The sequence below is a fragment of the Myotis myotis genome, unplaced genomic scaffold (assembly GCF_014108235.1).
Source record: "Myotis myotis isolate mMyoMyo1 unplaced genomic scaffold, mMyoMyo1.p scaffold_m19_p_17, whole genome shotgun sequence".
NCBI classification, from domain to species: domain Eukaryota; kingdom Metazoa; phylum Chordata; class Mammalia; order Chiroptera; family Vespertilionidae; genus Myotis; species Myotis myotis.
The window spans coordinates 13,801,283-13,824,049 of NW_023416321.1; the positions used below are offsets into that span (position 1 = coordinate 13,801,283).

The 22,767-nt window shown below is 49.6% G+C and overlaps 1 protein-coding gene across 2 annotated transcripts; it reads left to right on the top strand.

The window, feature by feature from the left end:
* The first annotated feature begins 1,838 nt into the window (after positions 1-1,838).
* Positions 1,839-22,047, top strand: KIF18B (kinesin family member 18B). Of its 2 annotated transcripts, none has more exons than XM_036341887.1 (15): positions 1,839-1,981; positions 10,546-10,872; positions 11,622-11,758; positions 12,077-12,181; positions 12,369-12,479; positions 12,560-12,757; positions 12,914-13,090; positions 13,679-13,753; positions 13,927-14,027; positions 14,707-14,893; positions 15,244-15,371; positions 18,506-18,711; positions 18,922-19,444; positions 20,403-20,492; positions 20,961-22,047. In XM_036341887.1, the coding sequence occupies exons 2-15, from the start codon at positions 10,554-10,556 to the stop codon at positions 21,049-21,051; spliced, it is 2,448 nt and encodes an 815-aa protein (XP_036197780.1). In that variant the 5' UTR covers positions 1,839-1,981; positions 10,546-10,553; the 3' UTR covers positions 21,052-22,047. The 2 variants fall into 2 exon arrangements, with proteins under 2 accessions (XP_036197780.1, XP_036197779.1); XM_036341886.1 differs by having other exon boundaries at positions 11,622-11,779; positions 20,961-21,051.
* The last annotated feature ends 720 nt before the right edge of the window (positions 22,048-22,767 follow it).

Below are 22,767 nucleotides of genomic sequence, written 5' to 3' on the forward strand. Positions count from 1 at the left end.
AACAGCTCCCTTTGCCAAACTAGCTCCACTCCTCCTTCAGACTTCAACTTGCATGTCATGTCCTTCTGAGAGCATAATCAGTCTTGGCTCCTGGCCTCACCCTGACTCACCTCACCTTTTCCAACTAATTGTTCAAACCAGAACTGGACCAGGAGGCTCCTAAAGACCCCAACCACAGTCCCACAAGCCCCTCCCGCCCCCCACCACAGTCCCAAACCTCTGGAAGCCATTCTTTTTTTACTTTTTCTTTTTAATATATTTTTTATTGATTAAGATATTACATATGTGTCCTTGTCCCCAAGTTACCCTCTACCCCCCCCCCCCCACCCCGGAAGCCATTCTTTAACAGTTTCATTTCTCTTGGGTAGTAGAGATGGCAAGAACACCTTGGTTTCCTTGTAGCTTTACAATAGCCTTTGCATGGTTTTCTCATTTTCTTCTCACCAAACCTACAGTGCTATCCCATTATACAGAGAGGGCAATTGAGGTATATAGGTAGGTTAATGAAGAGTTTGGGCCTAATCAACCAAGTATAAATAGTGATTCTAGTATCTTTTTTAAAAATGTTATTGATTTTAGAGAAAGGGGGGGAGAGATCAGGGATGGAACTCACAATCTTGACATATCTGGACGACGTGAGCTTTGTGTCCAGGGCTGTGACTCTACTATCTTTTTAAAAAAAATTTGTTGTTGTTATTAATCCTCATCCAGGGATATTTTTCCATTGATTTTTAGAGAGAGTTGGGGGAGGAGGAGTGACAAAGAGAAAAACATGGATGTGAGAGAGACACATTGATTGGTTGTCTCCCGCGTGCATCAGGGCCAAGAATCAAGCCGGCAACCGAGGCACACGCCCTTGATGGGAATCCAACCCGGGACCCTTCAGTGCACAGGCTGATGCTCTATCCACTGAGCCAAACCGGCTAGGGCTGTGACTCTATTATCTTGATGGCAGGTCCACAGAGGGCATTTTGCCTCTTGCTTTCTTGCATGCCTCAGATCAATTTAATGAAAGTGGTGAGCAACTGGCTGCTGGCGGCCATCACCCATGTCACCCTAATGATTAGGGCCTAATCAGAGTCATAGAAGGGTATCCCTTTACATAGGCGGGGGGTTGGAGCACTGTCTCATCCATGGTCTTCTAGGCCAGTAAGAACGGCACGCTATTTGCCCCATTTTATAGGTTAGTAAACTGACTCTCGGCCACTAGTGATTGGAATCAGGCAAAACTCTCCTTGACCTCCACAATCTCGTGTGATGGGTATCAGCATGAGGTTGGCCCACTAGAATCCAAGCAGCAAGTGGCTGTGGCGGATGGAGACGGGGCTACCCAGCGATGCCCTAGGGGTCAACCCTCATTCAACAGTCAGTCCGCGACACTCCTACCACTGTCAGAGCCAAGCGGGTGGAATCTTAGCCAGTCTCTGCCTCCGCCGACTTTTCCACATCAAGGCTGCTCTCGACATTCACTCTTGGGGTCGTCGAGGGGCGGGAAGAAACCCTGGACCGTGGCTTGGATAAGCGGATGCCCACAGTAAAAGCAGGTTTGAAAACGGGTTTGATGTCTCGTTGCTGCAACTGGTGATGAATCCAGTCCCAGGGACGACAGAGACGTCCCCCCATCTACCCACCACGTCCCTCCATCCCCGGATCTCAAACGCGCGCCGGTTACTGCGGGTCGGTGTAATCCGTCCAGCCGCGGAGCCTGCCTCGAACAACAGTTACGGGAAGTGCGCACGCGCACTGCTGGCGGCGCCGGTCCTTTGTTACTTAGGAAACAGCCAATCAGCGACGCGGGCGTTGACCAATGGGAAGCGCGGATGAACCGACCCGGCTGATTTGAAAGCGCGGCGCGGGCGGTGGTTTTCTTGGGGGGGAAGGGGAGCTTGTGGGGCGCACTGTCGGGTGGCCCCGGGCTCCGGTTTGCGGCCGAGGGACCCGGTAGCGAGCGGCAACACCGGCGGCAGGGAACCGACGAAGGGTAAGCGCTCCCGCGGCCTCCTGCGCGCAGGGCTGGGACGTTCAGCCCCAGCTGCCGAGGGCGGCAGCCCCAGCCCGCCCTCTTTAGAGCGAGATTCCGAGGGGCAGCGTGCAGACCACGCAGGGTCCGAATGGTCTCCAGGGAACCGGGCAGGGTCGGTGCCGGAAGCATGGCGCTTCCTTACACAGCTGCGCAGGAGATCGCGACTCCTCTGCTCATTTGTGCGGGACCTGGATGTGTCCGCACATCTGCACTGGGCCCGGCCCTCTGGACAGCCGCTCTGTGAGAGGTCCTCCTGCCCGTGTGTGAGAGAGAACTGGGTCTTCCCGGACACTACATCTGGAGACCTGGGACCCCCTGCGCATCTGTGTGGGGTAGCTAACACCCTCTGCCCACATCTCTGCGGGAGAACCGAAGGCAGAGCTTTGCCTGCGGCCGGAACTTAGTTAATGAGTTACTTACTATAGAGGTAAAGTTTGAAGGAAGGAATGGATGAAAGAACATCTGTATGGTTAGACCATGCTTTCTGCTACTGCTGCTAGGATGCCTTCCCTTAGCGTTGACTCTTGAAAGTGGTAAAGTAACTTGGAAAAGATAAAGCCTGGTCTCTGCCCGCGGGAAACAGGGGCTTTTACTGAAGACAGTACTTTTGGCATCATGGGAAAATGTTGTTTGTCATGTTAATCCTAATAATAATCCTAATAATAATGGCTAACATTCTTTAGCACTTACCATGTTTGAATGAACTTAGTTAATTCTCACAACAACTCTATTGGGTAGGTACTAATATTATTTACATTTTACAGGTTGGGAAACACAGAGAAGTCGAGCCTAGCTCAGGGGAGAAAGTCTGCATTTTTCTGAATGAGCTTCTTCTCAGTGTTACACTGTTTTCTCCAATCTTTTCCAATTCTATTTTCTCGGCCTCACCACATCCCATGTTTCAACTACAAATGTGTCCAGTCCTTCTCTACCTATTTCATTGTTGAATTAAGATACCTCAATTTGTTGGTCTTTATATTACCCAACCCAGCTCCATTTATACTTTTTTCAAAAAGAGTATACAGCCGAAACCGGTTTGGCTCAGTGGATAGAGCGTCGGCCTGAGGACTGAAAGGTCCCAGGTTCGATTCCGGTCAAGGGCATGTACCTGGGTTGCGGGCACATCCCCAGTGGGAGATGTGCAGGAGGCAGCTGATCGATGTTTCTAACTCTCTATCTCTCTCCCTTCCTCTCTGTAAAAAATCAATAAAATATATTTAAAAAAAAAAAAAGAGTATACAAGTGGCATATTTAGGGTATTCATAAAAATTGCCTCTATTTGGCCACAAAACAAGTTTAAACAATTATCAGAGTTCAACTCATATTCTCTTTCCACAAGCAATTAGTTAAAAAGACAAAAGAAAGAGAAATTAAAACAAACCCATATTTTAGATCTTTTTTAAAAACCCACTTAACTCAGTAAAATGGGATATCAAAATTGTAATTAAAAGATAATTAGTATGGAACAGTGGAAATACTATTTACAAAACGTGTGGGATACAGTTAAAGCAATATTTCTAAGGTAATTTATAGTCTTAAGTGTTTACATTTCAACTTTTTTTTTAAAGCTGAAAGTTAGTGAGGCAAATACACAAGTTTAATAAGATAGAACAATAGAATAAATGTGTAGGAAATAAAAAGGAGTTAAGAGCAGAAAATAATGAAGTAGAATTTTATTACATAATAGAGAGGTTTAACTTAGCCAAAATCTGCATCTTTAAAAAGACTAATAAAAAAAGCCAAACCTCTAGCAATAAAGAAACATAGAAAAATGTTCTTAAGCATGAAAATAGAGACATAACTTCAGTTACTGAGAAATTAAAAGAGAGAGAACAAGTTTAATGGAACACCCTTTTTAACAATGCTTTTGGACAGTTTTCTAGGGAAAAAAACCACAATTTACCAAAATTGATTTAAGCAGCTCTGAAAATGTTGAACAAACTTAGGGCCATTGAGGAAATTAAATTAGTTTAAAATGTACTGACACATCCATCAAAGACAACAGCCAGGCCCACATGGCTCAGTGGTTGAGCGTCGACCTATGAACCAAAAGATCACAGTTTGATTCCCGGTCAGGGCAAATACCCAGGTTGTGGGCTAGATGCCCAGTATGGGGTGTGCGAGAGGCAGCTGATCGATGACACTCTCTAATAATTGATGTTTCTATCTCTTTCTCCCTCTCCCTTCCTCTCTGAAATCAACAACAACAAACCCTACCACCCTGGCCTGTTGCTCAGTGGTTAGAGCATTGGCCTATGCACTGGAGGGTCTTGGGTTTGATTCCGGTCAAGGGCATGTATCTGGGTTGTAGGTTCAATTCCCTACCCCAGTCGGGGTGCATGTGGGAGGCAACCAAATTTTGTGTCTCTTCACATCTATGTTTCTCTTCTTTCTCTCTCCCCTTCTCCCCCTCCCACGCTCTCTAAAAATCAATGAAAAAAAGTATCCTTGGGTTAGAATTAACAGAAAACAAACAAATAAAAAAGCAACCTACCAAACTCAACCAGAAATTTATAAGCAATTAGAAGAAATTATTCTAATCTTATATAAACTACCCCCCCAAAATAAAAACCAAGAAAACATTTCCAGTCTATTTTGTGATACTAAAAATAAGACCAAAAAAAAAAAATGATAAGTCAATCTTTTATAAATGTAGTTGTAAAAAAGTATTAAATATTAATCAGAAACCAGCAATGTATATTAAAAAATACATTATGGCCGAAACCGGTTTGGCTCAGTGGATAGAGCGTCGGCCTGCGGACTGAAAGGTCCCAGGTTCGATTCCGGTCAAGGGCATGTACCTTGGTTGCGGGCACATCCCCAGTGGGGAGTGTGCAGGAGGCAGCTGGTCGATGTTTCTCTCTCATCGATGTTTCTAACTCTCTATCTCTCTCCTTTCCTCTCTGTAAAAACTCAATAAAATATATTAAAAAAAAAAAAAATACATTATGACCAAACTGGGTTTATCCCAGGAATACGAGAATGGTTTAACATTAGAAAATCTACCAATACAATTTACATAACTATAGATTAAAGGAGAAAACATATTCTATTAGGCACAGAAATAGAATTCAATAAAATTCAACACCCATTCATGATTTTTTTTTTTTGTAATTTGGTAAACTAGAAATAGAGGTAAATTTTCTTAAACCAACACCAAGTGAAATAATAGGAGCATTCCTTATAAAAGCAGCAAAAAGGCAAGATTGTTCACTCTTGCTGCCTCTGTTCAATAGTGTACCAGAGATCCTAGCCATAACTATAAGACAAGAGAAATAAATAAAAATAAAATTAGGAACAAGCAAAATTGTCATCAGCTACATCTTATGATTGCTTATTAAACACACAAACACACACACACACAAGAGAACACAGCTCTTCTCTTCGCAACCAACCATAGAAAGAACCAGTGGTCTTTGGATGTTGCCCTGTAGGTACTAGGGTGAGGGGAGGCAGAAGCCACAAAAGCACAGCTACAGGGCAGAATGGTCTGGTACAAAGAGTATGGATTGCCTCTGCTGACAGTCTGAACAAGGTCAAGTTCTGACCTTGCTACTTATCATCCATGTGACAAGTTCCTTACTGAGCCTACGGATCTAACTACAGAATGAGGGTGTTGTGAAAGTTAAATGACGCCCTTTGTAAGGCATTTAGCACAGGTCCCGATACATGGTAGGCACTCAATAAATGTTAGCTGTCATAGCAATTACTTTTAGACTTTTGGATTCAGACTGTGCCCTTCTCTGGCCTTTATTCACCCATAGGGTAAGGATGATAGAGCCTTCACTGCAGGCTGGGTCCGGTGCCTGGGCATCTGGGGTGCACAGATTGTATCAGGAGAGGGTTCTGCTCTTTTGGAGCGTAAGGACAAGAAACACAGTGTGTGCGAGTTGTGAAGGAGCAGTGAAGGGGACTACAGCAATCCCTGTAAAAACAGAATATCCAAGGGCTAGGCCCCGCCTGCCTTCCCAGCTCTCGATGTCTGCAGGCGGATCCCCTCCAGTCCTCAGAAATTCTTCTCTCGCGGCTTCTGAGGAGTTTGGTCTTGTTCCGCCTGTCCCTTTGAGGGGGGCGGAGGAAGCTATCCTGAAAACAACTGAATCTTGGCTTCCCATTCCCAGCTCGGCAGTGAACTAGCCTCTGGGTTTTAATGAGCTGCCCTGGGTTAGAAGCAGGACGTGACTGTGGCTGGCTCAGAACCCTGAAGATCTTATTAAAGAATCATCTCCCTCGTACTTTGGGCTGAAATGCTCTTTCCAACTGAGGATCAAAGCAAACTTGACAAACGTTCTCTCATTAATCTCCCCATCCCCCCGGGGCGGGAGCAGAGCTGTAGCTGCTCTCTCTGGCTCTCAAAGGGGGGAAGCATGGATGCGATGTGGCCGGTGGAAAGACCTCCCACAGTCCAATGCAGAGCAGAGGACCAGGACCCCGGTGTCCTAGCCGCAGCCATGCCAGTGTCACCCCCCACCCCCAACCCATGCCCCTAGCGCTGTTTCAGAGAGGAGGAAAACATCTCATTAGGCAAACAGTCTGCCTCGCTGGCCCTCAGGAAGCGGAGAGGAGAGAACTGTAAAGGTTACACGCACTCCGCTGCCAGTGCCCTTTTTAATTTCCTGCTTAGAATGTTAGGCTGCTCTGTCGCTGCTCCTCAGCTGAAACCCTCCCTGTGGGGAGCTGGGACTGCCATTAAGGCAGCCAGTGTAGACCCAGGCTGTGGGGCCCAGCAGCCTCTGCCTTCTCTTCCCTGGGCGAAGGGTGATTGTGGGGAGGGAAATGCGAGGATGGGAGACAGGAATTCTGAGTGTTGAAAATTAGGTATAGTCCATATAGCTGAAACTGTTTGCATAATACATTACGCTAGTTACATAAAAGCAATTATAATTATTAAAAAACATAAGAGACTATTCCAACAATGTGATCAGGAAAGCATAATATAGCCTTCATTATAAGGCTGTATGCAGACTCTGCAGTCAAGACTGCCTGGGTTGGAACCAGGCTTCATCACTAGCATTGGAATCCTGGGCAAGTTGCTTAACCCTCTCAGTCTCAATTTGCTCATTGAAAAATGAGTTTAAGAATAGTATCTGTTTGTGGGATTGTGATGGAGATGAAAGGAGATCCTACTCATACAATGCTTAAACAGTCCCTCATCTAGTGGGTAGGCAGTTGCAGTCCAATTGCTGGAACAAGAAAAGAAATTATACACATGTAAAAAGATTATTGGCCAGGCCAGTGTGGATCAGTGGTTGAGCGTTGACCCATAAACCCAGGAGGCCACGGTCCAATTCCTGGTCAGGGCACATGCCGGGGTTGCAGGCTCAATCCCCAGTAGGGGGTGTGCAGGAAGGAGCCGATCAATGATTCTCATCATTGATGTTTCTATCTCCTTCTCCCTTCATATATGTATATGAAAAAAAATATATATAGTTTTTTATTGGTTGATATCTTTGTTTTGTATAGGGAGAAATTAAGAAGTTTAGAGGTGGGAACAGGAGTTTCAAATCAGCTCAATCTGCCTCATTCTCCCCTCCCCCCCAAACAAGCAAACAAACATGAGTTCTTCGCTGTAGTATTAGGTAGAAATTCCAGTTTTCTTTCCTGAATGACCTTGGTCCTGTCAGCAGAACCTGCAAAAGCACTCATCTGTTCATATCCCCAGGAACAGCCCCTTATTCCTGTTAACATATCCCTAGAGTTGGGTTGAACTTTTCCAGGATATCTGTGACTCCTGCATTCCAAAAATTCCATCTCTACCCTTGGTAGGCTGGCTTGAAGGATAAATGAGAAAAACATGGAGAGAGGTCCGAGGGGAATACGAGAGGGAATAAGCAAATAAGTGTTTGGAATTATTGCCAGGTCAACATTACGAAATCTGTTCATGTCACCCTCTACATTAACAAATTAAAGGAGAAACACTGTGATCATCTCCGCTAGTGCCAAAAAAGCATCTGATAAAATTTAACACCCATTCCTAATGGACAGTGAAGGGTGGGGAACTAAAGATAGAAGAGCTAAAAATAGAAAATCACTGTCATTATTTGCAAACTATACCATCATTTAATTGAAAAACCTAAGAGAATCGATGACAGTCTATTAGAACTAATAAGGGAGTTCAGTAACATGGCCAGATACAAGATCTGCATACAGAAATTGGTTGCTTTCCTATATTCTGGCAAAATGAATTAGAAAATGCAATTTTTAAAGGAGCCTATTCACAATATAATAAAGACTATACAATAACTGGTAATAAGCCTGTCAAGAAATACACAAAACTCAAATGAAGAAAACGATAAAATTTTACTGAGGATTATAAAGTTGTGAATAATGAAAAGAGATACTATGTTCCTAGATGGGAAGACTTAATATTATGAAGATGCCAATTCTCTTCATATTAACCTATAAATTCAGAGTACTCCACTAAAAGTCTTAGCAGGATTTTTCCTAGAATTCTGTAAGCTGATTCTAAAATTATATGGCAGACAAGATGCTTAAGAATAGCCAAGAAAAAGAACAATGAAGTGAGATATTATAGAACCACAGTAATTACAACAGTGAGTTACTGGGAAAGGAATAGACACATCAGCAGAACAGGATGGAGAGTCCACAAACAAATTCACATTTACAGGAGAATTTAGTTTTGTTAAATGTGGCATTTGAAATTGGTAGAGAAAGAATGCACTATTTAGCCCTGACAGGGTAGCTCAGTTGGTTAGAGAATTGTCCTGATACACCAAGGCTGAGAGGTCAATTTCTGGTCAGGGCACATACAAGAATCCACCAATGAGTGTATAAATTAGTGGAGTGGCAGGTCAATGTTTCTCTCTCTCTCTCTCTCTCTCTCTCTCTCTCTCTCTCTCTCTCTCTCCCTTTCCCCCTCCCCCTCTTGCTCTAAAATTAAAAAAAGACAGTTTTTTTTTTCGTGTTTTTTTTTATTGCTTAAAGTATCACAAAGGGTATTACATATGTGTCCTTAAAAAAGACAGTTTTTAATAAATGATCTTGAGATGATTGCTTACCATTTGAAAAGAAATCTAGAAACCTCACACCATTCCCAAAAAAATAAATCCAACTTTATAAATACCTAAATTTAAAAAGTAAAATGTATTAGATAGAAATATAATAAAAGTGGTTATTACCTTGGGGAAGGAATGTCTTCTTAAATATGACAAAATCATCAAAGAAAATGTGACACGTCAGACGATTTAAAAATTTAAAGCTTGAGCATGGTCAGGGTAGGGTTTTTTCTAAGAATGCATGGTTGGTTTGATACCAGGAATACTATCCAATAATTTACTACTTCAACAAAATAAAGGAGAAGAAACATATTAGGAGATGCTGAAAGCATTGGGTAAAATTTTAGACCTTTCTCATAACCACTCTAAGTAAAATAAAAAAAGAAAAAATTACTAGTATAATGACTATATATCCAAAAATAATTTCTAAGTAGTGAAGCACTAAAGCCATTTCCTTTAAAATAAAAAACAAGACAGAGATGCTCATTGACATCATTATTACTCAACATTGTTGTGGAAGTTCTAGGGATTGCAATAGACAGGAAATGAAATATTTGGTATAAATAGAGAGGAAAAAAGGTTAAAAAATTATTTTCTTTTCTGATATATAATTGCATACTCTGGAAAACCCAATAAACCCTAATTTTAAAAACACACACACAATTGGAATTAATAAGAGAGTTTGAGGGTGGTAGTTATAAGGCAAATGTATAAAAATCAGACGTGTTTCTCCATACTAGCAATTACCACCTGGAATAGAAATGAGGGAAGCTGTTCCATTCATAAGAGTGATTAAGTCCATAAAGTTCTTGGGAATTGCATTAAAAGGGCAATTACAGAGCTATCTGAAGAGAAAGAAAACTATAAAATCTTATTGAGGGACATAAAAAATATCTGAACAAATAGAAAGGCAATAGCCGTGTGTTTGCATGGAAAGGTTTAATATAAAATAAATATGTAAATGTAATACCATTCCAGTTTTAATTCCAATAACGTTTTTTTGTTGTTGTTGTGGGGCGAGGAATGGGATGAGTTCTGGGTTGGTGATGGAATTAATAAAATTTTCTTAAAGTCAAATAGAACAATAAATGTCTGAATATAGCCAGGAAAATCATGAAAAAGAAAGACTAGTGGAGGGGGAGGGCGGTCTTGCCTAATTAGATGGAAAGCATACTGTAAAAGCACAGAATGGAAACAGTGTGGTGTTAGCACAAGGACAGACAGGCTAGTGGAGCATTACAGAGAGCCCAGCAATAGGCCTCTGGAAAAAATATAGCCATTTGGATATGACAGACATGGCATTTCAAGTGGGAAAGAGGTATTTATTAGTAATTGGTGCTGGCACCAATATTCTTACTCTCTTGAGGTATAAAACAGATCCGCTGTTGGGGTGGGGGTGGAGGGAGGCCCTGAATGCTAGACTGAGGGGGCAAGCCTCCCTTCCTGGTCATCTCCTCTGGAGCCGGGGGTCGGATTGGCCCTCATATCCATTGTGTCTCTGCCCAGGTGTTGCCATGGTGATGGCGGTGGAGGACAGCGCGGTGCAGGTTGTGGTTCGGGTCCGACCCCCCACCCCGCGGGAGCTAGAGAGCCAGCGGAGGCCTGTGATTCAGGTGGTGGATGAGCGGGTGCTGGTGTTTGACCCTGAAGAGCCCGATGGGGGCTTCCTTGGCCTGAAATGGGGCAGCGTCCACGACGGCCCCAAGAAGAAGGGCAAAGACCTGACCTTCGTCTTTGACCGGGTCTTTGGCGAGGCGGCCACCCAGCAGGATGTCTTCCAGCACACCACCCACAGCGTCCTGGACAGCTTCCTCCAGGGCTACAACTGCTCCGGTGAGACTCTGGGCCGGCAGCGGGGAGAGTCCTGGCTGGTAGCCGCCTTGCCTCCCTGCTTCCCTCTCAGGGTTTTATGTGCCTTCTGACAGGGGTCCCCTCCCCCTCAGCTGGGCACTTGTTGAGGAGGGCTCTGGCCCTTGCTTTCTCTGTGGGTCCCCCTTTCATCCTTCTCCTGTGTGTGAGGTACTCTCCTGGGCCCTGGGATGCAGTAGCAGCTCAGACAGACATGGCTCCTGTCCTCTTGATACTTATAGTCTCTGTGGGCGGGGCAGGGGGGAAGGAAGGGAAGAAGACACTCATCAAAATCACACTCACAAGTGTGTGGTTATAAACTGAGGTAAGTGATGGAAGGGAAAGAGCCTGGGCCTTCAGCAGAGGAGAGGGCATCCCTGCGGAAGGGAGATGCCACACCCACCTTGGAGACCCCTTTGCCCTAGAATTGGCAGACCTATAGGAAGCCGGGCCTTCAGCAGAGGAGAGGGCATCCCTGCGGAAGGGAGGTGCCACACCCACCTTGGAGACCCCTTTGCCCTAGAATTGGCAGACCTATAGGGAAGCCAGGACGTAGATGTGGGGACCTCAAGCTGCATTGCCAGCATGGCGGATGTGAGTGATTGGAAGCAGATGGAAGGCAAAGGAAGGGGGTGGGGAGGGAAGGGTGAGCTGGGTGGAAATGCACAGGGGGAGCCACTAGAAAGGTGGGTCTGGCCCTGTCACCACCCTACTCCCCACTCTGTCCCCTGCAGTGTTTGCCTATGGGGCCACTGGGGCCGGGAAGACACACACCATGCTGGGAAGAGAGGGGGACCCCGGCATCATGTACCTGACCACCATGGAACTGTACAGGCGGCTGGAGGCCCGCCAGGAGGAGAAGCAATTCGAGGTGCTCATCAGCTACCAGGAGGTAGGGCTGTCCCCTCCCTGGGACTGGGCCACCCATCTCTCATTCTCACAACCACCTCAGGAGGGAGTGGAGTGGCGTAGCGGGGGGAGAGGGTGGTAGGAAGTGGGCAGATGGGGCCCCAGTGAGAGCCCAGAGGGCAGAAACAGCTCAGAGAGAGACTGTGTGAACTAAACCTGCTCTGTCACTTAACGCCATGCCATTCGCAAAACAACAAGCTCAGCCCTCCCAGCCCCTAGGGGACAGGTTTCCGGAGGGGCCCTGTCCCTCAGGTCTCTCCCTTGCTCCCTTTCTCCTCAGGTGTACAATGAGCAAATCCACGACCTTCTGGAGCCCAAGGGACCCCTTGCCATCCGTGAGGATCCCGACAAGGGGGTGGTGGTACAAGGACTTTCCTTCCACCAGGTGTGACATTGGGCTCGGGTGGCATGAGCAGTCCCGTTGGTCCTGCGAAGTTCCCTCACCAGGCAGTTGGCTCTGCCCCGTATCCCATGCGGTGCTGGTGACTTGGGTTCTGAAGATCAGCCCTCCTGCCGGGGGGAAGTCCTGGTCGGGGAAACCACAGCTCCCTTCCCGGTCATCTCCTCTGTAGCCAACCTCAGCTGAGCAGCTGCTGGAGATGCTGACCAGGGGGAACCGTAACCGCACACAGCACCCCACTGACGCCAACGCTACTTCCTCCCGCTCCCATGCCATCTTCCAGGTGAGAGGGGTCATGGGTCGGAGCCTGAAGACGGGGCTCCTGATGCCCAGCTCCCCCTCACCCCTGCCCCCTGCCCCCAGATCTACGTGAAGCAGCAGGACCGCGTTCCCGGTCTGACCCAGGCCCTTCAGGTGGCCAAGATGAGCCTGATTGACCTGGCTGGCTCCGAGCGGGCGTCCAGCACCCACGCGAAGGGGGAGCGGCTGCGGGAGGGTGCCAACATCAACCGCTCCCTGCTGGCCCTCATCAATGTCCTCAATGCCCTGGCCGATGCAAAGGTAAGGCTGCACAGACCCAGGGTTCCCCACAGGACAGCCCCTGAATGCCCAAAGCCAAGGGTTCCTCCCTTCAGCCCTGGGCCAGAGGCTGCCAGGTCCCAGCCTGGGTCTGCCTAGTCCAGCCACCTCACGCCAGGCCCGCTCGCTGCCCCCCAGGGTCGCAAGTCCCATGTGCCCTACCGGGACAGCAAGCTGACCCGCCTGCTCAAGGACTCCATTGGGGGCAACTGCCGCACAGTGATGATTGCTGCCATCAGCCCCTCTAGCCTGACGTATGAGGACACGTACAACACCCTCAAGTACGCCGACCGGGCCAAGGAGATCAAACTTTCGGTGCGTGCAGCCTGACCTGGGGGAGTCCCCAGGCTGGGAGGAGGAAGGGGTGGAACGAGGACTCCCACAAGGCAGAGGGAAGACCTTCCAGAGCCTCTGTCTTCAGGGAAACGGATAGAAGTGACCCAGTCCCTGCCCTTGGGAAGACCTCGGGTCGGGGAGAGGCAGGACGGTCTCCAAGACTTGAAAAAAGAGTAAAATACGGCATTGGACGACTGAGGCAGAATCGTCTCAAGAGGGAAGCAACAGCAGGGCGTGCAGAGTGTTGGCCAGTGATCTTTTTCAGACTTGCTTTTAGCAGCAAAACAACATAAACACCAGCATGTAACAGATAAGGGCAGAGCGGCGCTGGTTTCCCCTGCCGCCTCCAGGAGCTCTAGCTCTCCCGGGGCTGCCTGGTGAGTGCGTTAGCCAGGCGGTCAGGGGTCTTGGGTTCAAGCCACTGACCTTCCCAAGTCTGTTTCCCTAGTTGTGAGTGAGTCACGGGAATATGAGTGAGGTGCCTGGCACAATGCCTGGCCTTTTGCAGTGGTGGCTGAAAGCTACTTTGAATGAACAAACAGATCTCTCCCTGTGTCCCTGTCTCAGCTGAAGAGCAATGTGGTCAGCCTGGACTGTCACATCAGCCAGTACGCCACTATCTGCCAGCAGCTGCAGGCTGAGGTGAGGAGCCCGCCTGGGGAGCATGGCTGGGAGGCAGGGCTCGTGGGGTGGGGGGCAGGAGAACAAGAGACGGGAGCATTGGGGTGTGGCCAGGACTCTATGCCAGGGGGACGGGGCAGCCCCTACCTCCTTTGCTCACTTGGACTCTGAGGAACTGGCTGTTTGGGTTCCAGGTGGCCAGTCTGAGGGAGAAGCTTCGAATGTATGAGGCGGGAGCCCAGGCTCCCCAACAGGACCTCCCACAACCCCCCAAATCAGGCACTCCACAACCACCGTAAGTTCTGTGGCCCATACCTGCCTCATCCTTCAGTTTGGCAGGGAAAGACCCCCTTCTCCAGCTTCTGGAAGGCGAGGACGCCTTGCTTCTGTTCTGGCATCTGGAGCTAGGGCAGGGGTGGGCAAACTTTTTGACTCGAGGGCCACAATGGGTTCTTAAACTGGACCGGAGGGCCGGAACAAAAACATGGATGGAGTGTTTGTGTGACTAAGATGTGACCTCCAGGTAGAGAACCTGGGCCTGAAGGGACTACTCTAATATAAATTCAAAGTAAACATCATTACATAAAAGGGTACGGTCTTTTTTTTTTTTTTTTAGTTTTATTCATTTCAAACGGGCCGGATCCGGCCCGCGGGCCGTAGTTTGCCCACGGCTGAGCTAGGGGTTCCCACCCAGTGCCCAGCACACTGATTGGCACCCAGAATGCTCTGTGTCAAATGAGTAAATGATACCCCAGCCTGTATAGGCAGCATCTACTATTCAAAAGAAGGTACAGCTAAGAGGTTCGTGTCATTGTTTCCTAAACCAGAAAATTTCTGGCTCCTTCTCCCCCCCTCAGCTACTGCTCACTTGTTACCCAAGCATCCATCCTTCCAGGCTCTGTACCGCCTGCCCCCTCCCTGCTTTCCCCACCTGCCCCTACTTCCCGCCCCTAAACCTCTCATTTCCCCCTTAGCTTTTCCAGCTCCTCCCCACCATCTCGTCTTCCCAGCCAGCCCCGTACCCCAGAGCTCCACCCAGGATCTGCAGTCCTTCAAGAGGAAAGCCTGGGGACAGAGGTCCAAGTGGAGAGGGTCAGGGGAGGGAATTCTTCAGACCAGGAGCAGCCCTCGGAGGACAAAGACAAAGACCCGGCCAAGGAGGTAGGACTTAGAGCTGGTGGAATATTCGAGGAAATCCCTCTCCGACTCACGGAGTCCCTTCAGGCCCAGGTTCTCTACCTGGAGGTCACATCTTAGTCATTGGAGGCTTTCAGGTCCTGTCTGAGGAGAGCTGTTCTGTCGGATCCTGTGTGTCTGGAAGTGAGGAGGGTGTGCTACCATCAGGAGAGCAGGCAGGGAGGATGGAGACTGGGAGGAAGAAAAGCCAGACAAGGACCTGGACATTCTAGGAGCCGTCATCCCACTCTTGGAGGGGGAAAGGTTTTAGAAGCTGCGTACATAGGGAGAGCTGTCATCACGGGCCCTCTACCCATGACTTCCTTCCTCTTCAGGTTCCGATCCGGGTGTCAGAACAGAGCCTCCGACAGTCAGGGCTGGAGTCCCCTGGCCTGACCCTGGAGGCCAAGCAGGTCGTGGGCCACCTCTCACCACAGAACCTGGAAAGGGACCATTCTAAGCAGTAGGTATCCTCTTACTCTTCTCTGGGGTGCAAGAAGGGAGAAGATGGGCTCCAGCCTCCTGGGGTGGGAGTTGGTACTAAGTTTACTCTTCTCTGGGGTGCAAGAAGGGAGAAGATGCGCTCCAGCCTCCTGGGGTGGGAGTTGGTACTAAGTCACAAAAGCTCTGGTTCTGCTCTAGTTAAGAGTCAAATTTTTTCAGCATTGTCCATTATCTGCATTCTTTAAAAATTTAATAAATTTTTATTGATTTCAGAGAGGAAGGGAGAGAGAGAGAGAGAGAGAGGAGAGAGAGAGAGAGAAACATCATTGATGAGAGAGAATCATTGATTGGCTGCCTCCTACACGCCCCACACTGGGGATTGAGCCTGCAACCCAGGCATGTGCCTTGACCAGGAATCGAACCGTGACCTCCTGGTTCCTAGGTCGATGCTCAACCACTGAGCCAAGCCGGCCGGCTGGCTGGCCATTATCTGCTTTTAACAACTTGATATTATCACCTACTCTATTTATTTATCCTCTCTCTATTTACACCTCCACATAGCTGGCAGCCCAACAAAAGGGAAGCAAAACACCAAAGTCCATCGGGATGGCTGGCAAGCACCCCGTTAGGGCAGGACCCCTGGGTTAGTGCTTTGCTTTCCAGTCTGAGGGCCAAGCTGCCTGCCCGTGCTCAGCAAGGAGGGAGCTGCCAAGAGAAGTCAGGTGGCAGGCTGAGGGAGGGGCAGCCTTCCTGAGTCAGGTGTTTACCATGTCTCTTCATCCACAGCCATAGACTGGCTGTAGCTGTTTTCTTCTCAGAAGTAAATACAAACCACCACCTAAAGCCAGAGAGATAGATTTCGGACCATTATTTCTGTGCTTAATAGAGAGGTGCTGCGAATATTTTTTTCCCTTGGCCCCCCAGAACATAAATCCCCTGCCACTTAGCTCTGCTGCTGCCAACCCCACTCCGCCCTCCCCAGCATGCTTCATGCTAGGCAATGTATTTAAAGCTCTCAGACAGAAGGGCCTGTTTAATTTTATTTCTTGTTGGGGAGTGTCTGTTTCCAACTCAGCAAAAATGCTGCAGCCTGAATAATCAGCAGCTTATTATCTGTCTCCTGCTGCTGACTCCCTGGGGCCCAGCAGTGGCAGGGACGCACTGGCGCGATGTCCCCTGGAGCGCAGGGAACAGCCACTGGCTCCCACTTATCACTCAGGGTCTCTCTGCCTGGTGACCCCCATTTTGAGGAGCCAGGACACCAGGGTTCTCACTCCTGCCGTGCTTTTGGTCTTGTGGCTTCTGACAGGTTGCTTCGGTCGTGGCTGTGATTTGGGGATCATAGTCCTGATTATTCTCCCTACTTCTTTGTGCTGAAGTGCTAATAAAATGTGACAGAAGACCCCAAGTGTTAGGGGTTGCAGAACATTCTTGATCGCATCCATACTTGGAAAGACCGTCACAATCAGATCGTCGAAAATAATTTCTCTTTGTCTTTAGACTTTAGGCTCTGAGACCACCAGGGTACGGAGTCAATCTTAGATTTTCCAGTTCAGTGGTTTTCAGAATTTTTATTGCTGCCAAGTCCTTCAATGAAATCTTACGCTGAAGTCTAATACGGAGAAGAGATAAGGCAGAGTTGCTCCATTTAAAATGTCCTTAGATGGGCTTCTTCCAATCTAGTTGGAAAACCCCTGACATAGACCAAGTGTCCATTTGTCAGATGGGGTGGGTACTGAGGCACTTGCCCAGGGCCATACAACTACAGCGAGAGGGATGGGGCCAGACCTGCTCATCTGACATCTAGCCAGTACATTTCTCCCAAACACCCACTTTCCTTAGTAGTCCAATCTCTATATGTGTGGCTCAGGCGGATATGGAATGAGTTTCCGCTGTGTCCTTTTTAATTTACATCCTGCCTTCTTTCACAAAGGCCTGGAGGCTGCTTTAGAAAATGAGCTTGGCTTCCCTGGGCGCACACTGAGGGCAGAGGAGGAGGCTCAGAGGTGTCCGGGCAGGTAGTAGATTATGCTACCTGAGGATAAATTATTGGCCATGAATAATCCCCACCGAGATAATTGTGTTTTCTCTTTTATCGTAGGTGTGCCTGACAGAAAGGAAATTTGCTTTATTAGAATCTAAATTTACAACATCAATAATCGCATTACGCTCATAATTTCCCTTAAGTAGCCCCTCAGTGCATGCGAAGTATGCACTGATTCACACATACTCTTCCAGCATCCCAGCCATGCAATAGAAAGCGCAGACTGCAGGCATTTTTAGGGGTGCTCTCAGAACCCAGATCACACAGCCTATCTTATTTAATCTCCTCATATCCTAACAAGGTAGATGGCATTATTTCTACTTTACAGGAAACAATAGTTAGCTAACTTTATAGTGCTCACTCTTGAGTACATATGCCAGGTATTCTTTTGTGTGTTTTTTTAATTGATTTCAGAGAGGAAGAGAAATGGAGAGAGAGATAGAAACATCAATGACGAGAGAGAATCATTGATTGGCTGCCACCTGCTCGTTCCACACTGGGGATCAAGCCCACAACCCGGGCATGTGCCGGGACAGGGAATCCAACTGTGACTTCCTGGTTCCTAGGTCGATGCTCAACCACTGAGCCACGCCGGCTGGGCACCAGTATTCTTTAAACACTCTCTGTATAAAATAATTCATTTCATCTTCCCAACAATCTGATGAGGTGGGTTATCCCCGTTTAAAGGAAGTGGAGACTGAGGGTGAGCAGTGATCCAAGCTCAGCAGGTGGGAGGCATGGAACAGGGATTTGAGCTGCCCGGCTGGCAGTCTGACTTGAGCCTGGCTCTTCACCGCTACCTTTCTTCCGGTAAATGCACTTATTCAAGATCACTGCACCTGAGTCCAAGTCCACTGAGCACCCTTTCCCTACTTCCCAGGTCACTGTCTTTGTCGGGAGGCATGTTTAGGTGGGTAAAGCCGCTCACCATTACCTGTGACCATCTCTGCCAACTTGGTCTTCAGCAAGGATGTGGCATAGCAGGAGCCATGGCTGGGATGGTGGGGCTGCCAGCCCACCTGTGCTCCTCCCCACACTGGGAGCAATGGGGCGAGGACCCTGGCCAGCCGGGTCGGAGTAGGATGGGCATCCCCTTCTCTCTGTTCCAGGTTGGCGCTGAAGGTGCTGTGCCTGGCCCAGCGGCAGTACGCCCTGCTCCAAGCAGCCAACCTCCTGACCCCTGACATGATCTCAGAGTTCGAGACTCTGCAGCAGCTGGTGCGAGAGGAAAAACCTGGGCCTGGAACAGAGGCCTCCAGGACTCCTGGCCCAGCCAGGGAGGCACCTCTGGCTCAGGAGCTGTGTTCAGAGCCAAGTGAGTCTCGCCCCTGCTCTGCCTCTGCCTATTGGTGCCGAGGGGTAGCTGGGACTTCAGGTGCTGGGATAGGACCTCTGGGATCACAGGGTGTGCAGAGAGGCCCCAGGAGTCCTGCATATCTCCTATGTCTCTCTCCCCAAATTCTAGAAACTTTACTTTCTTCTGCTCAGTCTCTGATCTCTCAACACCCTCCTTCTCTGTACCCAGAGCCTCCAGGATACTCTGGCCCTGTGACCCGGACCATGGCAAGGCAACTGAGTGGCCTCATGCACGGTCTGGGGGCCCCACCTGGGCCTGACAGCACCTCTGCCCAGGCAGCTCTGCAGTCCGTGGAGAAGAAGAGAAGAAGGAAACTGAGCCCCTCAGAGCAAGACAGTCACCAGGCCCCAAGGCTGGGGACCAAGCGCCAGCACCAGTCCTTCCTGCCCTGCCTGCGAAGGGGGTCCCTGCCTGAGACTCAGCCTTCACTCGGACCCACCACCCCCAAAAAGGGAAGGGTCGCCTCCCCTGGCCACTCCCCTCGCTTCTGCCCAGCCACAGTCATCAAAAGCCGGGTGCCTCTGGGCCCTTCTGCCCTGCAGAACTGCTCCACCCCGGTGGCCCTGCCCACTCAGAACCTCAACATCACCTTTGATCTCTCCGAGGAGTCCCCCTCAAAGCTGGGTTTCCATGAATGCGCTGGCTGGGAAAATGTGCCCCAGAACAGGCTGGATCAGCCCTTCATCCCCAGGTGAGTCTCCCCTCATGGTCCTCCCAGCCGTCCCAGCAGGGAGCCAGGGGTCAGTGAGGAACGGTGGTGCTGCCTGGAGGAGTGAAACAGCCCAGCTCCTGGAGCCTAGGCGTTGGCTGTCTCTCTCCCTTTGGTCTGATCAGGTCACTCCCTAGGCCCAGCAGGGCAGAGCACACAGCTTCAGGGAGGCATCGCTACTCTCAGGGCCCTGCCTTGTCTGTTTATTTCAAAGCTGCCAGCTCTGCTGGTTTGTGGCACCCCATGAGTAGCTACAAATGGGACCCCCACCTGGGGAGGGTGAGCAGGGAGCAGGAATTCACAAGGGCAGTCCTGCCCTCTCTGTTCCTCTGCATCACTTGGGTCCTTTGCCCCGATTGGAGTTCTGTGTGCCCCTGAGAAATACTTCTATCTGCCGCTGCCACCCCCAGATTTTACCCTCTAGCCTGGCGTGTGGAACCAGGAGGGGGATACTCAGAAAACGTTATTCAGCGTTTTTCAGAGAAGATGAAGCTCTTACCCGCACCTTCCACCACATGTCAGGGTAGGGGGAGACAACCAGCTCAGGACAGTCCAAGGGCAAGAACACGCGGCAGACACCCTGGATGTATGAGGCCAAGGGCGGCAGGCTGCCCACCGCACCCCCACCTCTCCCGCAGCCCGAACCACCTCTCAGTGACAAGCTCCAAGCGGGCAGGTGGAAGGGTGAAATCGTTTGAACTCCGGTTCCCTGGACGCACCAGAAACTGACACCTGGATGTTCTCCCAGAGCAGGCCTGTCACTCAGCTGTCAGCCCGGGCCGAGAGAGGCGGGGACGAGAACCCACCTCTTGGGAGGAAGAAGCCTCAGAGGTCATGCTGTCCACCTCCCCACCCCCAGGCTGGGGCTGGAGGAAGGAGGCGCTGCAGCCTTTCCTGTTTCCCTTCTGACCTGCCTCCCTTCATCTTTCCCCTCCCTCAGTGGACACGTGCCCCTGTTCACCACGAAGGGCCCCAAGCCAGCCTTTTCCTTCCCTGCGACCTCAGCCCGCAAGAAGAGGCGCCTTGTGAGGTGAGGCTGGGGAGGTGCTGGGGGGGAGAAGCTTTCACCAGGGCGGTGGGTGCCCGGGCCAACTGCAGGCCCCCACGTGTCTGGACACCTTGGAGCCAGTAGCGGGAGTCCCGCGAGCAGGGCCAGCGTCTGCATCTGACAGGTTCCCTTGGCCTTGCTGTTACAGGGTTATTCTAGAGGCGAAGGGTAGCCACCTTCTTTGGTTAAAGGCCACAGGCCCCTCTTCATGAGAGAGGCGTTAGTGTTCACTGGTTAATCCAGGGAATGGACTCCTCAGCCCCTCACCTCTGCTTCCCTCCCAAACCCCACAAAGCTCCCCGCCCCACCTCTCTCACTCCCTCAGATCTGGCCTTGGAAGTACTTGTTGGTGATCAAAGCTTGGGGTCCAGGTCCACCCACCCATTCCCACCTGTAGTCCAGGGACACAGCTGTGACCTTCCTGCCTTCCCTCCTTCCTTCTGCCCTCAGTTCCTCCATCGCCCGCCGCAGCCGCATCGCCCGCCTCCCCAGCAGCACCTTGAAGAGGCTGGCGGAGTCCCTCACTGCCCCGGGTGACTAGCACTGGGAACAAGGATGGTCTCAGCCACCGTGACCGATGAAAACAGGAAGTAGGAAGTGACAAGGTGGGCAGAGACCCGAGGACCTGGGATACTTCCGAGCATCTCGAATCCTGAGGAGAGATGGGAGGTGGGATGGAAGAAGAGACAGCGGGACTGAGCCGGACTTGTCTCCTTCCTCCCTGCCTCCCCCACCCTCTGGCCTGCAGAGCCCCCTGCAGTCCCCATGGCCCTGGCAACCTTCGGGGCCAGAGGGAACGGATGAGGGTTAGGGAAGTGCTGTCAGCCGGGAGATGCATTGCCAGGGTGTCCTGACCGCTGTCCCCTCTTGGATCCTGGAGCAGCCTGCACCAGGAGCCCTGACCTGCCTTCCTCAGCTTGGAGCAATTAACGCCAACACCCTCTTCCTTTACTCACCCTCCTCTCCTAGTCATTCATTCTGCTACTCACCCTCTTATTAATCTCTTGTTATATTCAGCTTCTCAGCGTGTATATATACATTTGTGAGTGTTAATGTGTTGCTATTTTAAAGGTGCTCCCCGCCCCCCCTTCCCCCCCAGTTTATAACACCTTCCCTGCAGGCAGGTGGCTGGAGGTCTTTGTTCCCCGTTCCCAGTCTAACACAGGGCTCTGTCTACTGATGGCAGAGGAGGAGGGATGACGAGGAGGAGGGGGCCTGGTGTGGAGCCCCAGCTTGGCTCTTCCTGGTTTTGAGGGAGGGACAGCTTCAGCCCCATCCCCCAAGCCTGGAGCAAAAGCCACAGTCCTGGTGACAATGCAGAAGATCAGTGGTGCCTTGATTTCCAAATAAAGACAGCTTCGTGGTTTTTATCCTTATTGTAAACAGGCTACACACTCAGTGTAAAAAGAAGTGTAAAGAAGAAAGGAAGCCCTGGCCCATTGGCTCAGTTGGTTGGAATGTCGACCTATACACCAAAAGGTGGGGGGTTTGATTCCCCGTCAGGGCACATACCTAGACTGGGTTTGATCCCCAGTTGGGGCGTGTACAAGAGGCAGCCAATCAATGTTTCACTCTTCCTTACTCTCTCTCTAAAAATGAATTTTAAAAACACCCATAATCCTTGGGTGAAGATTAACAACAACAAAAAACACCATTATTTTGAAAAATAAAAAAGAAGAAAGGGTGGGGGGTTGGGAGCGGCCAGGGAGAGGTCAATGGGGGAAAAAGGAGACTCATGTAATACTTTTAACAATAAAGAATTTAAGTTTTTTAAAAAAGAAGAAAGGGAAATTCAGCCTTAATACTACCACCTATAAAAGTTGTGAATACTTGGGTTTATATCCTCTGATCCATTATTTCCTCATATATACATGGATATATAGATATATTTTTGTTACAATGATTAATAAACCATCTCTATCCTTGATGTATGTTTCTCTTCTGTACACTCAGGTAGGATGGCAATACACCGTCCCTTTCTCACCTTCACTCTGTAAGACCACAAGAAACTTTGAGGATGGAAAACGTTTCCCTCTGCCTCCTCCTGCAGCCTCAGGTCTACTCCCGGGTGGGTGAGGACACAGGGACACCTGGAGGCCTGACCTGTCCTCCAGTGTGGGTGTGGGCTGCTAGGAATCCTGTGGACAGTCAGGGAGAGCATCTTAGTGGTCCCCAGGTCTTAAGTGGGGCTCCAGGCTAAGTCCCAACAGGCTTGAACCCAGAGCAACCTTCCTCCCACTTGCTCCCCAAAGCCCCG

Bases quoted from the DNA above. Each gene is read 5' to 3' on its own strand.
- KIF18B (XM_036341886.1), top strand. From the start codon at position 10,554: ATGGTGATGGCGGTGGAGGACAGCGCGGTGCAGGTTGTGGTTCGGGTC. The intron at 12,758-12,913 runs GTAAGGCTGCAC...GCTGCCCCCCAG, and splicing joins ATGCCCTGGCCGATGCAAAG to GGTCGCAAGTCCCATGTGCC. The intron at 19,445-20,402 runs GTGAGTCTCCCC...CCCCTCCCTCAG, and splicing joins GATCAGCCCTTCATCCCCAG to TGGACACGTGCCCCTGTTCA.